This window comes from Ciona intestinalis, chromosome 6 (genome assembly GCF_000224145.3).
Source record: "Ciona intestinalis chromosome 6, KH, whole genome shotgun sequence".
NCBI classification, from domain to species: domain Eukaryota; kingdom Metazoa; phylum Chordata; class Ascidiacea; order Phlebobranchia; family Cionidae; genus Ciona; species Ciona intestinalis.
The window spans coordinates 1642251-1658853 of NC_020171.2; the positions used below are offsets into that span (position 1 = coordinate 1642251).

Genomic DNA, 16603 nt, shown 5'->3' on the forward strand with positions numbered 1-16603 from the left:
TTGGAATCATGTATAGAGTAGGAAATAACGTGATAGAATAAGTAATGTTAAATTATTGAGTAAAATAAGATTGAAAATGTTATTAAAAAACTATACGGTTTAATAATACAGTTTTAGCACAGTTGTAAATATATATATATATATATAAAGTAGTGAGACTATCATGCTATTGGTAAAATTAATACAGTTATAATTTCAGCAACAAGCTTCTGGCTGTTAAAGTAATGCAGTATCCCCATTCTGTTTAAACGGCTGTATACATATTTCATGCACAAGCATTTGAAATTAAGACATACATGTATATATATAAATGTTTACATGTGTATATATATATATATATATCATGGGTGTTGCGGAGTGTAAATTACAGTGACATAAGTGTCATAGTGCATGCAAAATGGGTAAAAAAAAATAGCGCATGCGTAAAAGGTGGCAAAAAATATATAAAGTCATTTTTACTTGTACGCTAGAACAGCAATAATGACCAACAGGATAACAATGGCTGAAGTCACCCCAGCTACGATGCCAATTAGACCTGTATCTGGAAATTGCCATAGAAAAAAAAATACAGTCTTTAAGTGCTGGAAATATTTATACGTTCTTAAAGCTGGATTTTTCCGTAAGATGAATTTACAACCAACTTATTTATCTGAATTGAAATTTTTACAGAATATATAAATATCGATTGATTTTTATGACATTATTTGCATTTTAGTTATTTTTTTAGCTTAACAACTTAACAAAAAAGAGCATATAAATGTTATTTTTAATATATATAAATTGGAGGTTACTTATTTAGGGGTACATTTGCCCCATTTTTATAAATGAAGTGTCTAGTGAGCTAATAATGTTAGTAAACCTAAAACACAACACTATTTCACGATTACGTAAAAAACTGCTACTATCTATATTCTACAACACAAAAACAACACACAAAAACATACTCTAAACTCTACAAACACACAACTAAAAAATAACACGATTTTACGGTAAAAACTACGGGCAACACTGTTCAATAAACGATTGTGCATCACTGTATAGGTGGACATGCTTAATATTAATATACTATAGGATATCCTAGCTTTTAATATAAACTGGTGTACAAATATTTGTGTGGTGCAGTATCTAACAGTATAAACTAAAGTGCCGTGTTTCTACAATACGGTGCTCAAAAATAACTAAGTGCTTGAAAATTAATAAAAACAACAAAAATTACAATAAAGCGTGTTATATACTACGTGCTTGTGGGTCTATACTGCTATGTTTAACATCTAGTCATAAAAATGAGGCTTTGGGAACAAAATATACAAGCGTTTATGCAGCAATATTCTGAACTTATTTTTAAATAAAACTTATTTTTAAATAAAAAGCATAACAATAAATTATTGTAAAATTTTGGTAACATGAACTAAAAAAAATGAATAAAATAAAACTATAAAACACCAAAAAGTAAAAAAAAGAAGATAAAATAAAAACTATTTATTTTATTCAATAAAACCGTCTTACTTTGATCTTGGCACCGTAAGCCTTGATACCACTGTGTACAAGTACATCTAGGTGCTCCATTCAATGTAGCTATGCAGCTTCCCCCATTCAAACAGTAAGGGATGCCATTTGTTAAACATTCAGATACACATCTGTTGAATAGGGTGTTGTAATATCTTGACAATTCTTACACACTGTTGTTAATTGTTTAAAAAACAATCAGGATATTTGGATATTATGTACTTAAGGTGTCCCATCTTCTCCTGTCCTACTATATTATGATGTACTCTAGCAAACTGATAGAGTGCACTGTTATAACCTCTGTTGAATAGGGTGTTGTAATATCTTGACAATTCTTACACACTGTTGTCACGGTCAGGATATTTGGATATTATGTATTAAAGGTGTCCCGTTTTCTCCCACTATATATTTGGATACAATGTATCAAAAGTCTCCCGTCTTCCCCCACTATATATTTGGACATTATGTACTAAAGGTGTCGCGTCATTCCCAAAAAAACCACATACATTCTTCCAGGGTTGGTCAAGTTCTTGTCTGTAAGTCCAGGGTTACATTGGCAAGTATAACCAGGGTGTTGGGTAATGTCTGTGCATTGTGCGTTAATGGCGCATGTTGATACACTGCTGGTGCACTCATCGAAATCTGGAAATAGAAAGCGAAATTTACCCGGAAACTCCGTGTGTAGCATGTTTTAATAAATACAGCTCAAAAAGTAAAACTTTTTAATTGAGTTTTTTACTAATTTTATGAAAACAAGTAAATCTATCAAGTTATATGAAAACAGGTGTATTGTTTTAATACCTAACTATATTTAAAACCCCATGAAAATAAATAAAACAACCTGCTATTAATATCTGTTTAAGCATTTTCAAATAGGCCTTTTTAACAGTGCAGATGTGTGGTAACATAATATTTATTTTGTCACATCTGCTATCAGGCATGCTGTAAAATAGTGTTTTTTCGGTTCATCAGCTAATTGTTATATAAATATATATATATATATAGCCAAATCTAAAGTTTTTAATCTGTTGTAGTGTGTACGATATAAAAGTAGTTTTTTTTTTCTGACCGTTACGTTATAATTTCTATAATTACAAATAGTCTTCTGTTACACATATGTATATATATATATGCCTTATGAAGATTATTAAACTTGTATTATAAGTGCAAAAGATTGAAACTTACTTGTCATTGTAAAACTCGACAATGATGTGTTCTGTAACTCAGGGAGCGAGTTAGAAGTGACTAAAGCTTGGATTGCGGTCTGTGTGGATGTGGAGTCTGTTACGTTCGCCACAGTTGCTGCTGAAGTTGCGATAACGCTCCCACTTGTAAGGGTCAAGTCAGTGAATGACACCAACACTGTACCAGTGTTCTTGAATAAAGCAGTGGCCTGGAAAAGTTTAAAAAAGTGATTAAATATATATATATATATTATAGCTGAATGAATGAATGTAAGTGCTTTATCTGTACGTGGCGGGGCAGTAATATACAATTCGTTATAACACGATGTTCTGTTTCATACACCTCATGTCCTGTTACCGGTTACCACGTATGTAACTTTGTGGGTGGTCAGTTATAGGTTCAGATAATAGACCAACCCTGGCCTAAATTCTAGATCTCCGGTGTTGTCCCTTGCCATGGGACCTCACCCACATAAAATGAAAAGGTTTTATGATATTTTGGACAGATTTAAGACTTAGTTGGAAAAAACTGCCTTTAAAAAAGTTATTTAAGTTATGATTAGGTTACTTACAACAGTGGTGAACATGGCTACAAAGTTCGTATAAGCTGTACTGGATGTATCAGTGAGATCAGTTGTGAAAGTGGTTGTGAATCGTAGTGTGATGTTAAACACTTGTGAATCTATAATTAAAATAAGTTTTAAATTACAATTCCATTTGAATAAGAGGCTGACTTATAGAAAAACGCTTATAGAAAAACTTTTTTTTTCCAAAAAATTTGTACAGCTAACTTTTGTGGAAATGTTTTAAATTATGGAAATAGCATATTATTGCACACAACACTTACTTAAACATTGACTGTTAACAAAAGATTGGAAGACAGGACATGGAGCAACTGGTGTGGCAGTTGTTGATGTTGGAACTGGAATAATAAAATGTTAAATATTTTAAAGATGTCTTGTTTAGCTAGTGTTAACTGTAACTTGGAAAGTATGCAGTGTGGAATGTTTGGTTTTTAATAATATAGGTAGTCTTTTAATGGTTGTGTGTGTAAAATATATATAGTGTGTTTTAATGACCGTTACTTTGGGGTTACTTTAACTAATATATCTTTGTTGTAACTGTGAATAAAAGAAAAAACGGTTACATTGTATGTTGAACTTGAAAAATAGGGTTTTGGGTCATATGTTGCCCTTTTTGTAGGTATTTTATAGATAAAATATAACACACATATATAAATTAGTTACAAGGTTAAGAAATATAATGACAAATCAATTCTGCAAAGGATGGTAAATTATTGATTTGAGCACACAATGTTAAGAGCATGCAGTAAGAAAAACCACCACTCAAATAAACTTGGTTAAAAGGGTTAAAAATCAATTTGTTAATCATTTAACACAACATAAATTGAATCTTGTTAAAGAAATGAAATGTTATAATTATTAAGTTGTCAGTTTAAGAATGAAAGACCCTAAAATCTGAGGTATATAAATACTACAAAGTTTGGTAACGCGAAAGCTTGCACGTGGTGTATGAAACAGAACACCCGTGTTATAACGACTGTTGTTGCCCTGCCACGCCAAGATAAATAAGTTCTATTGATATTAAACACATTCAAAGGTCTAAATAATTGAATGTTAAGTTTTGTTGTGTTAAAGAAATGTTAATGAATCGAAAGGCTATATGAAAAATCACAAAATAATATGAAATGTTAATAAAAAATATGCAAAATCACTTGCATTTAATAATGAAATAATATAAAGGACTAAAGTAATTAAAAATTTAAAATAAAAGCGCAAAAGCGAAATGCCAAGTAGTTGATTAATGAAATGTTAGAGAATGTTAGAAAAGGGGAAATAGGAGAGAACTCAATCCGGTTTGTACCAGTTGTGGTCGCTTCAATTGTTTTCACTGGTCCTTGTGTTGTTGTTGTTGTTTGTGTTACAGTGGATTGTGTTGTAGTGGATTCTGTTGTAGGTGATTCTGTTGTTGTGAGTTGTGTTGTAGATGATTCTATTGTTGTTGTTTGTACTGTAGATAATTCTGTTGTAGGTGATTGTGTTGTAGTAGACCCTGTTGTTGTTGTTTGTGTTGTGGTGGATTGTGTTGTTTGTGTTGTAGGTGATTCTGATGTGACAGATTGTGTTGTAGGTGATTCTGTTGTTGCTGATTCTGTTGTAGCTATTTCTTGTACAGTTGTTCCTTCTTTTGTTGTTGTAGTATCTCCCACTGCAGTTGTTGCTGTTTCTGTTGTTGCTATTGTAGCAACTAGTGCTACAGACACACATAACATATTTCCATATTTAAAAACAAACGAAAAAAAAACTTACACACAAATAGTTACAGCTGTACACATAATTTATATACAATAGTAATGTGTGTTTTGTGCAGATAAGTCAAATAACAAGCCATTAAAATGACGTTACCTTCTGTGGTCTGTGGTATTGTAGTTACTTTGTCTGAAAAAGAAAGGACAATAAGAATAAACCAGGAATCGTTTAATTTACAGGAAAAACTGACAAAAGACTAGAAAAACATGACAACACACACAGAATTTGACAAACTACCAGAAAAACTGACACACAGGAACAATCTGACAAAAACAGACACAATATGACAACACAGTAGGCAGCGCACTGTTAAAAACAAGAACAATCCAAACAAAACAAGCATACCAGTAGTAGGAACTGCTGCTTCTAATGTTGTAGAATCAGCTTTGGTTGTTACAATGTTGGCCTGAGTGGTCGGAACAACTGTGGAAATGAATGAATAATATTTATTTATTCACGCATAGTAGGGCATGTCTTTTTCATGCAAAGTTATAATAGTATTTACATACCTGATGTAGTAACAGGTTGTGCTTGTGTGGTAACCTCTTGTGTTGTAACAGTTTGTGTGGTAACAGCTTCTGTTGTTGCAGCTTGAGTGGTTGGAGCTTGAGTGGTGGTGATTGGCACCAAAGCTGGAATAATATTAATAGAGTATTGTAAGTGTGTTGAAAATAACTTTTGAAGTATTTTAACATTGTAAATTGCTCTGTAATACCAATACGTCACTTTGACAACATTTTAAACTTCTGTAAATTGTAAAAAAACAAACATTTTAAACTTTGGTGTATTTTATGCTGTTGCTACAAAAGTATGTTAAAATATTTGGCATCTTAGTGCCAAATTTTTTACCCAAATATTATTTTTTTGTTAATTCATTTAGTATAATACTTGTTATCAGACTTAAAAATGCAGAAATATGTTATACATTAAACTATATATATTCTATTGATAATACCTGATGCAGATACTGTTGTGCTACTAATGCTCATAAACTGTGAAGATATTGTAACTGAATACGTTGTTCCAGGTGACAAGTTGGTTATTATTCCACTGGTGGCTCCTGTGGCTGTGAAACATGAATGTATTAAAAACATTTTGAATTCAATTTATTTTTCCTTGTGTGGCGGGGTAAGGATAATCGTTACAACACGGGTGTTCTGTTTCATACACCTAGTGTCCGCTTAGGGGTTTCCACGTATGCAACTTTGTGGGTGATGTTTTGGGTATTATTTTTTTTTGTGTGTGTGTCTGCCAAATTAGACAACATATAAGAGGCAACTGGGTTGGAAAAATTTATGTTGAGTGTCTTGCTCGAGGACACATATGCCTACAATGGTAGCAGTGACGAGTTTAGAACCTTCTGCCTTCAGTTACACCGTTTTTAAACACTGTATTGTAGTAATCCAGACTTAACAATCGCATATCACCCTGCGTTAAACTTACTTCTAGTGAATGTAGGTCCAGTTGGGTTGAATGTAACCACATAATTATCCGTTGTACCAAGCGTAGGAGCGCTCCATGTTAACATTAGTTCACCATATGTACTTGTGGTGGAAATGCTCACGCTTTCAGGGGGGTTAGGAGCTGTTTAAAAAAGTTTAAATGTAAATTGCTTGTAGCTAACAGTTGTACTTGTGTTCGCATTTTTTTTCTAATAATGTGTTGTAAAAAGGACTTGTTTTTGAGCGACATATTTTCCCTTTCTCTATGGCGCTTTTTAGTTGTTAATTTTTAAGTTTACCAAGTTTTGTAAAGACAAATAAAGTGGCAAAAACTGATACCACTATATTCTCAGTAAATACAATTTGATGTCATTTTTTATTTTAACACCTTAATATCAACAAATAAAGTTGTCTTACCTGTATATTGTTGTAATGTACTTGCTGAACTGACGTTTACTCCAAACCGAGTCAGAATAGAGATTGTATATTGAGTAGCAGGTTGCAGGCTTGATAAAAGTTTCTGTGTAAAACAAAGTTATTATTTTTGCAAGTTATGTATATTTTTATCAATAATCATGTCCCAACGTCTGTCGTTTTGCCGCTAATTCTCTTCTGTAGGCTGTTATAAAATATTTTTATCTTGACTACTGTATTTACAGATCACAAACTTATAGAAAATTCCTATGTTAACATGTTACCCTCTAAAGTCTAAACTTCCATATAAATTCTCATTACCTCTGTTATATTGGCAGGTATTGACTCTGTAGATATACTACCCCCTGCAGGTTGTACACTGAACGTGTAATCATCAATTGGTTCTCGTACACTTGACCATGTGACCTGGGAAGAAAAATATAAAAGTTAAGATCCAAAGTCTAAAAAAATAAATGTAGTAACTTACAAGAACACCTGTGTTACAATAACTGTCAATGACTCGTCACAGAAGAGATAACAAGTTACACTCATTTACAAGTTACAAACAAACAGTTAAACTTTAAATTACAAACAAGTGATCATAAAACAATTACTGGCAAAAGTATATATGCGGTAACTCGTAAGAGGCACCAGGTGTATGAAACAGAACACCCGTGTCATAACGAATGTCATTTTCCCACTAGGAGAGGATGAAACCAAATTTACTAATTTCTTCATTCAAGAACACCTTGTTTAAAACAATGCTGTAACTAACAAAAAATAAAATGTTTACCTTTATAGATGTTGAAGTAATGTCACTGGGAGAGACTGCATTTAGTACCGGCACTGCCAAATTCGGCAGTGTTATGAAATTGATTGTAGCTGTTGTGCTCACTACATTGCCAAGCCTTCTGTAGATGTTGACTGAAAAAAGAATGTGCAACACTGTTATTTTAACTGGAGTCTTTTTTATAACTTCAGTAAGAAACAGCATTTACCCAAGCATAATTTTTATGTTTATGACACAATGTATAAAACATGGGGTGAAATGTACACCCAACACCCTGTATTTTACCACATAATGTGTAAAACTTGGGGTGGAATTGACACCCAACAACTTGTACTTTAAGTTTAAACATGGGTGAAATTGGCACCAAACACCCTGTACTTTACCACACAATGTGTAAAACATGGGGTAAAATTTACACCCAATACCCTGTACTTTACCACAACATGTGTACAACAACATATACACTTACATGAGTATGAAGTATTAGGCATCAAACCATTGAATGTATATTCCTGAATGCCAATAGCAAGGACTTGTTCTTGTACACGAGATGTACTGCCTTCTTCCAATAGATAGATGCTGCAGGAATATAACTTTAAGTAACACGCAGTATGAATGAATGTTAATGTAATGGACTTTTTCTGGATAGCATTTCGCATGCCAGGAGTTTTCTACAGAAAAGTCTTTCCTTCAGTATATTTCATATCACTTTTAGAGATAGTTAAGGTGGGGAAGATGGGACACGTATTCATTCTATTTTCTTGTCTCATTTAGCAGTAAACAAAAAACATTCAAAGAATTTTAAAACCGTATCCTCACGACTCCCATAGGCCGTTGTTAATTGTTTAAAACACGATCAAGATATTGGGATATTATGTGCTAAAGGTGTCTCATCTTCCCCCAACCCTACTATATATATGTATTGTTATTACTTACGTAAAATTGTCTCCTGTAGAACCAGATCCCCATCTAACACGAACAGTGCTTAACTTGATGTCAGAAGCTGCTACGTTTGCACCAGTTATACCGGCCAACTCTGTAATTCAATGAGTGTATACAACTTGTATGTAATAATCACCCACAAAGTTACATAGGTGGTAACTTATACGCTGACACCGAGGTGTATGAACACCCGTGTTATAACGACTGTCGTTTTCCGGCCATGCGAGGATAAAGTAAGCTACATTCATTCATTACATTTGACTTATTTAATCTTGTGTGGCTGGAAAACGTCAGTCGATATAACACAGGTGTTCCGTTTCATACACCCCATGCCAGCTTATGGGTTGCCACATATTTAACTTTAGAGGTATGTAATTATTCCCGAAAATTTAAAGACACAAACAAAATACCTTTTAGTACAAAAATCGGAGCTTGCTAAATGTTATACTACAAGGTGTTTTTGATAACCAATGCAGTTTATATAGTTTTGTATTGCCTATTTTCTACCTTGGCATATTATACCAGTAGTTCCAACACCTGACATGTCCAAAAAGTGAGCGTTGCATGAACACCTGTTAAATATAATGTTTATTTACCTTATGCTCACTGTTTAGTTATAACATGGGTGTCTTCTTATACACCAGACACATGGTGTATTCATACACCTCATGCTCACTGTCGAGTTATAACATGGGTGTCTTCTTATACACCAGACACACATGGTGTATTCATACACCTCATGCTCACTGTTATACCACCTACCTAAATGATCCAGGTACATTAGTACACAAAGCATTTCCATGACAAGAGTTGGACCCACCGCATTCATTGATATCAGAGCAATAAGTGGAGTTATGTATCTCATAACCTGTGAACACATATATAACATACTAAAGTAACTGAAACAGCTTAAAACACTGAAGATAGGATGATAATCCTGATACTGATACTGATATTAATGGTAAAAGGGGGCTAAAGCATTTTGCCAAATTGGGCTTGGCATGGTCAAGAAAACTATGGTTAAAATTGTAGTGTTACATAAAAAAACCCTATATTTTGGCTGATTCATTATAAATTGAACAGAATGAATGTAACCAATTTATCCTTGCATGGTGTGGCAACGGAAGTCGTTATACCCCAGGTGTTCTGTTTCATACACCTCATGCCCGCTTATGAGCGACCATATAAGTCTAGTTTAATATAATTCTTCCACATCATACCTGCTCTACACATGCAAACTGGTGGACTTGCATTTACAAAGCAATCAGAATTAACGCATTTTGCTGCATCGATGGTGGAACATGTTGTGTTTGCTACACATGTCGCGCCACTCATAAAGAAACCATCAAAACATGTACACGAGTAACCACCTGTGTATTTAGAAGTAATGAGCTGGTACACTATAAGTTATTACAACGGTACCATATTTTATACACTCTATAACTGCCTGTGCATATTGAGGTATAAGTTTACATATAATGAGTAAAACACCTATACAAGAAATAAAAAGCTTAGCAAAAGTAGTAGGCCTATTTAACTCTACAATATGTGGTATATCATAAGTTATAACAAAGGCATCATATTTCATACACCGTGCCTGTTTCTGACCAAAGATAGTATTAGTTTTTAAACCAAAACGCGTAAAAATGAAGGCAATTGTGCCATGTATATATATATATACTGTAAAAAAAGGTATGTCATAGATTACTTTTAAAAATACTACATGAGCATTATATATGTTTGTATTGATACTTATTATAAAATAACCTCTTATCTTAATAAATGATGACAAATGTGTCATATATACATGGCCTGTTATATATATATAATGTATATAAGACATTAAGTTATTTTACCGATTGTATTGTTGCACATTTGTTGACAAGGTGTGCCCACGTTGCATTCATTCACATCAATGCATGTAAGTGAATCTGTGCCGATTTGGTAACCAGATGGGCATGTACATACAAATGAACCTGGTGGATGATTAGATATTACATGGTGTGATTTATAAGGGTGTTGGAGTAATAGGACAACTGTGACTTAAATCCCAGATTTCTTGGTATTAGTGTTTGCTAGGTATTGTTGTTTTAAGGAAAACATGGTTAGATAAGTCTCCACACCACATGCAGGCCGTCAGGATGCAGATATCGCGCACATATAAGCTTATGTTATAGCCAACGCACATATACTTGTCTGTATGTACGTATGTGCTGCCAGGCTGCATGTAATGAGCTGCAACGCATACGTTACCACACAATACACATGCCCACTTTTTAAGTGGAATATATGAAGATATATACACAAGATCTTTTCACTTACATCACTGAAGATGATTTTAGTATATTTAAACTGATATGTAAAGATTATATTTTACATACTTAGGGCTATCATGTATGTATTAAAACTATACCAATCATTTATAGAGTGAATTTACCATTAGTGTTAGAGCAAGTGTGGCTGCAGTTTCCTTTCCCAGCATTAGCAGAACATTCATTTATATCATCGCATGTGTTTGCTGCACTATTGTACGTGTAGCCAGTTTGACACATACAGCTGGAATAGATAAGGCACAAATTAATGAGTTTTATAAAGTATTTGTGATTTTAATGCACAGTATCCCGCGTGCGAATTCGCATGCGAAGTCGTATGCAAACCCTTGTCCAATTCCGCATGCGGCAGCCAAATCCGAAAAAAAAAACAGACAAAACGGACAATTTCGGATACTGTGTACAGCCACCTTTACAGGTCAGACTACAAAATAAAACTTGTTATATACCAGACTACAAACTTACTTATAAGTTCCATCGACATTATTACACACACCGTTCTTAGCAGGGCATGGGTTAGTTAAGCATTCATTGATATCTACGCAGTGAGATGGATCGCTTGTGTTTTGTGTGAAGCCAATGCCGCATTCACAACTGAAAATGAACAGGTTTTAGTTTGAGGAAAATACTTTCAAAACCTTAACATTATAATTCTAAACCCTGCATTAAAAAAAATTAGAAATGAAAACAGATTTACAGAGAAAAGAGATTGGTTCAGGTTTATAAAACATGAATCTTGTCTGTTCTAAAACAAACATTTTAGCCCATAGTCCCATACTTATATAAATACAGATTGGTTTAATACTTTCAATATAGATATTTGTTTTTGAACTTATATTTTCTTTTAGTTTTATTACAAACATTACAGATCATACATATGATACAAATATGAAAAAAACGTTGGCATTCTGTGACACTTGATCCTGCCTGGTATTTTATTAAAATTGTCCAACTTTATGAGCACTAACAGATCAAGACAGTTTTATGAAATTTATCAAAGTTTTAGTTAAAAAACTGATGTCAAAAGTAAAAAATATAAATATTAATCTTCTCAGTTACTTACTTGTAACTTCCAAAGTTGTTCTTGCAGGTAAACCTCGGTCCAACGCACGTGTGTGTACCTGTTGTGCATTCATCTATATCCTCGCATGATGTTATACTTGAACTAAGGGCAGTGAAACCGGGTTTGCATTCGCACCGGAAGGTTCTTAACTGGTTGAAACAGTTTGTGCTGTTGGTGGAACAGTTATGGGTGCCTTGCGTGCATTCGTTGAAGTCAGTACAGCCTGTCACATTGTTGGGCACGAGACCAGAGAGGCAATCGCACCTGTGGGGTTAAATGGGGCTGAATAACTTATTTGTTCTTACATGGCGGGGCAATGGCGGTCAATATAACACATGGAATAGGTATTTTGTTTCACAAACATGCCCATACAAACGCCCACAGTGGTAGACTAGTAGCAAATTTGAAACTGTAACCTCTTGGTCATACAGTCAGGTGCAAAAAAACACTGATACGGGATAACTTAAAAGAAAGTTAACTACTGCTGCTGTAAAGCTTGCTATAGAAACTGAAGTTAAGGCCAGGGTTAGCCTATTACCCCATAGATTTACTTGTTTTTTATAATTTAAAATATTATTTTACAAATATTTTTTACCATACTGGTTTATACTGGTTTTTACCTGAATGAGCCGGGAGTGTTAACGCATGTTTGTAGATTTGCGACGCATGGATTGCTGTCACATTCATTTATGTCAATACAACTCATATTATCTGTTGTGTTCAGTACATATCCAGTGTTGCACGAACAGGCGTGAGTTGTTGGACTAGCAAAGTCACATTTCTGCTGGCATGGGTTGCTGGCACACACTGTAAAAAAAGATTTTGATAAAATATATAAAAAATGTTAAAAATTTGTTTGAAAAAAAACAAAATAAATTAAAAGCTCATTTTAAGCTGTATTTACGAAACATAAAATTAATTTTCAGTTATCCCTTCCCATACAGTAACTAAGATCAGATTAATTAAAACAATAAAGAGAAGAGAAGAAAAGAAGCAGCACAACAATAGTCTTGAACCTATAACCTCTGGGCTGGAAGTAGCATGCTTGCCACAATGCCATTGCATCTATTATGTCACCCTAAATGAGACCACACCTACCGTCTCTGATACAGAACTGTCCATCCCCAGTAAAGCCTGTAGGGCATGGTCCACAAGACACACCAGTAGGACCAGTAGCTGGTGGGGGTAGATCAGTGCATGTTACTCTAGAGTCGCATGGGTTGTTTGTAGCGCAACTGTCTTCATCTTCAGAGCATAAAACTCCACTGTACCCAGATGAACAGGTGCACGATTTCAACTGAAAAACATTTAAATGGGTAATAATATGAATGAATGGCAGTTGTTTATCTTAGTGTGACAGTGCAACAACAGTCATTTTAACATGGGGGTGTTCTGTTTCATATACACAAGTAAATTAATGAATAAATGTAACATTTTTATCCTTGTGTGTCTGTAAAAGAAAGTCATTATTATACACAGAGGTTTTGTTTCATACACCTTGCGCCTGCCCATAAGTTACCACATATGTGACTTTGTAGGTGATTGATTTTTCAGTATGACTGACAATTTAAAAAACCTATTATTGACCACACGTAAAAGTGTCATGTGCACGCAGTGGTGGCAGCCTTGAACCTCGAACCAGGTCACCTTTGGTTACAAAGCAAGCATTTCAACCACAATAGGCCCAGATGATTGGACCGACAGTGAATATAAATACATAAATATAAACATATAGTATTTCACCTCAAATCTGTTAGCAGTATCAGAAATAGCAGGATCATTATTGTTGCAAGTTCCTCCATTCTGGCACCCACATAACTTAATGTTAACATCAAGTGAGCTAGCAAAGCCTGAGCTGTCAATCACATTGATTGACAAGCTGGTGACAGTTGTGTTGGTTGGTGTCCAAGTAAATAAACCAGCTGTAGAGAATAACGGTATTTTAATGAATGTAAATTATTTATCCTTGCATTGTGGGGTAACAACATTTGTTATAACATGGAAGTTAATGAACGTATGTGTTTTTTTTCACTAACGAATACATTCTATTTTATATTACAGAATAATGTTGATCGAATAAATAAATATTATTTCACGATTGTGGGGCAATGACAGTCATTATACCAATGGCACAACTTGTGCCTGCTCACAAGTTATCACATACTCAATTTTAGTGTCAAATAAAAGTATTACTGATTTGCTGCTGTAATTACAATACAGTATAAAATACCCTCTATAGATTATTTTGGTTTTGAACTGTTTTATAACATGTCCCAAACCACGTTGCACCTTTAAAAATTACCAACTAAAAGTAGAATCATTTATAAACTCTAAAAAAAGAATAAAACCTTTATCTTACTTGAAGGGTTGATGGTAGCACCAGTATCTGATTTAATAAGTCCATCCAAACTAAAAGTAATTGTTTCACTCTCTGGATCTGTGGCTTGGAATTGAATAGTGGTCAGTTGACCCACTGTGGCTTGAATGGTGAGTGTTGTCATGGTGAAGGTGGGGGGGAGATTGACTGGAAAAATATGGTTTGTTGTCAACATTTTTATGATTCATTTATCCTTGCTATTTCAACTAGATAGGTATGTATATAAAGAGTAACCAAGTTTGAAGATAACTTGCATTTTGTTTTCTTTTAGTTTGAGGGTATTAACTTTTACTGATTGTCCCCTTTTTTGGTGAGAAACTGATTGTTGTTAGTAAAATTGATTATGCAGCATTTGGAGTGACTTTATACACTTCGTGCCGATTGTAGTTGAATTACTAAATATCCAACTTTGTGTTTAAATGTTAGTATCATTGTCTAACTGAGTAAATCCAAGTTACAAGGCAAATTTTCCTCCTAATGTTGGAACACTGGGTCAGGTATTGTTAACAATTAATGTTTTGAAGTCTTGAAACGCATTTTTAATTTCGTTTTTGGCTGTTTAACAAAACCCAGATTGGGCCCAAATTAAAAGCCACTAACAAAAAAATAGAAAACTTAATTATTTTCAAAGGTTACTTACTGACAGGTTGTCCAATTACGTTCGCTAACACAGTTTGTCCACGAGAAGTATCTCCACTTATCAATACATCGTGCATGCACGGAGATGATATACTACCGTCCTGTTGAGCAATAGGAGTGTTAATTATGACATGTAGTATACAGACTGGGACCAATAAGCCTACATCCCAGGTCTCAGGTGTGCCTCACTGAAGACCTCACCCTCATAGAATAGAATAAACCAAGACTAATAAGCCTAAATCCCAGGGCTCAGGCACAAATCACTAAACCCCTTACTCTCATAATAATAGACTAAAGGTGGCTGTAACACAGTATCCGAAATTCGTCTGTTTTGTTCGGATTTCGCTGCCGCATGCGCAACTCGGTAATGGGTTTGCATACGACTTCGCATGCGAATTCGCATGCCGGATACTGTGTACAGCCACCATTAGAGTTCTTATACTTAATTAACACTTTATTTCAAAACAAGACAGTAGTCATACCATAGTACAAGCAGCTTCTGCAGCAGTAAGTTGAGCATCTGTAGCTTCAGACAACAGTTGTTGTAAGTAGGTAGGAGTAAAGTTTAGATCATTGGTGTCAGCCCATGTCTCGTTGGTCGCATACGTGAAAATAGACTGCGATGCACTGACACGCCCTGTTGAAGTGTTATTGTAATGAATTGGTAGTTATAACAAGGTAAAAAATTAAAAATATTTACCCATAAATTTACATACATATAACTGGTTGCTATAACATGGTAAAAAAAAAAACTATCCACAAATTTTCAAACATATGTTGTAACTCTTGCTTTATCATAAAAAACGTGCCCATTCATTAAAGCAGCCATTACGTGCTCAATAAACTTACATGAGTTGCCGAATTCATTAATAGGAGGGCTTAGTATCGTTCCATTTGCAATGTATTTGTTCCACCTCTGCTGTTCTGTGTTTGTTGGTGATGTAATACTTGTGTATATTATGTCGTCATAGTTAAGAACGGTCCCGTTTCGGTATTTAAAGTCGTTTCGTTTGTTTTGGTCAAAATTGCCTGAAAAATACGGTTTATTATATAGTACTGTGGAGTAAGATGGACACTGTTAAAACACAATGTACTATATGTGGACTCTAAAGCACGTTTATTAAACTACAACACTATTTTATGCATCATACAGTAAAAAAAATTAAAAATCCCCCTAAATTCTGTACTAAACAGCCCCCCCCCCCATGCTAAGGCACTTATTACAAATAATTAATAAAATTTTTTAAAAAATCTTAAATTACCGTATAAGCCACTTAATCTCCCAGAGAGAGTCTGACTGATGCCATTCTCTAACGTTATTTGTTGTCCGTTGGATTTCAAAACAACCAGCAAACGGTCGTTAGAACCACGTAAGTCGACTTGTAGTTTACCGTCGTTCAAAGATATGTACGCTTCATTATACTTTAGTATACCTGGGTGGAATATATGAATGAATAACTTATATATGCTCACGTGGCGGGGCAATAACAGTCGTTATAGAACACAGGTGTTCGGTTTCATACATTATATCTTAGAATACATTGTTATGTAACATTAGAGTGGTCTTTATGTGGAATAGTTAAACG

The 16603-nt window shown here is 34.3% G+C and overlaps 1 protein-coding gene across 1 annotated transcript in view; it reads right to left on the reverse strand.

The window, feature by feature from the left end:
- Positions 1-16603, reverse strand: part of LOC100184790 (serine-rich adhesin for platelets-like) — a 32053-nt gene that overhangs the window by 1645 nt on the left and 13805 nt on the right. Inside the window, exons 27-57 of the mRNA XM_018812200.1 lie at positions 16280-16450; positions 15867-16046; positions 15500-15654; positions 15019-15118; positions 14361-14525; positions 13745-13923; positions 13100-13298; positions 12622-12808; positions 12002-12265; positions 11404-11532; positions 11046-11164; positions 10465-10584; positions 9829-9978; positions 9371-9476; positions 9116-9180; positions 8603-8702; positions 8136-8245; positions 7670-7800; positions 7198-7302; positions 6880-6982; positions 6464-6604; positions 5976-6086; positions 5530-5652; positions 5366-5443; positions 5117-5149; positions 4575-4964; positions 3538-3612; positions 3263-3372; positions 2692-2899; positions 2013-2148; positions 1507-1637 (exon numbers count right to left, since the gene is read on the reverse strand). Of these exons, the coding sequence (XP_018667745.1) occupies positions 1507-1637; positions 2013-2148; positions 2692-2899; positions 3263-3372; positions 3538-3612; positions 4575-4964; positions 5117-5149; positions 5366-5443; positions 5530-5652; positions 5976-6086; positions 6464-6604; positions 6880-6982; positions 7198-7302; positions 7670-7800; positions 8136-8245; positions 8603-8702; positions 9116-9180; positions 9371-9476; positions 9829-9978; positions 10465-10584; positions 11046-11164; positions 11404-11532; positions 12002-12265; positions 12622-12808; positions 13100-13298; positions 13745-13923; positions 14361-14525; positions 15019-15118; positions 15500-15654; positions 15867-16046; positions 16280-16450 (4374 nt within the window). The remainder of the gene's footprint in view (positions 1-1506; positions 1638-2012; positions 2149-2691; positions 2900-3262; positions 3373-3537; positions 3613-4574; positions 4965-5116; positions 5150-5365; positions 5444-5529; positions 5653-5975; positions 6087-6463; positions 6605-6879; positions 6983-7197; positions 7303-7669; positions 7801-8135; positions 8246-8602; positions 8703-9115; positions 9181-9370; positions 9477-9828; positions 9979-10464; positions 10585-11045; positions 11165-11403; positions 11533-12001; positions 12266-12621; positions 12809-13099; positions 13299-13744; positions 13924-14360; positions 14526-15018; positions 15119-15499; positions 15655-15866; positions 16047-16279; positions 16451-16603) is intronic.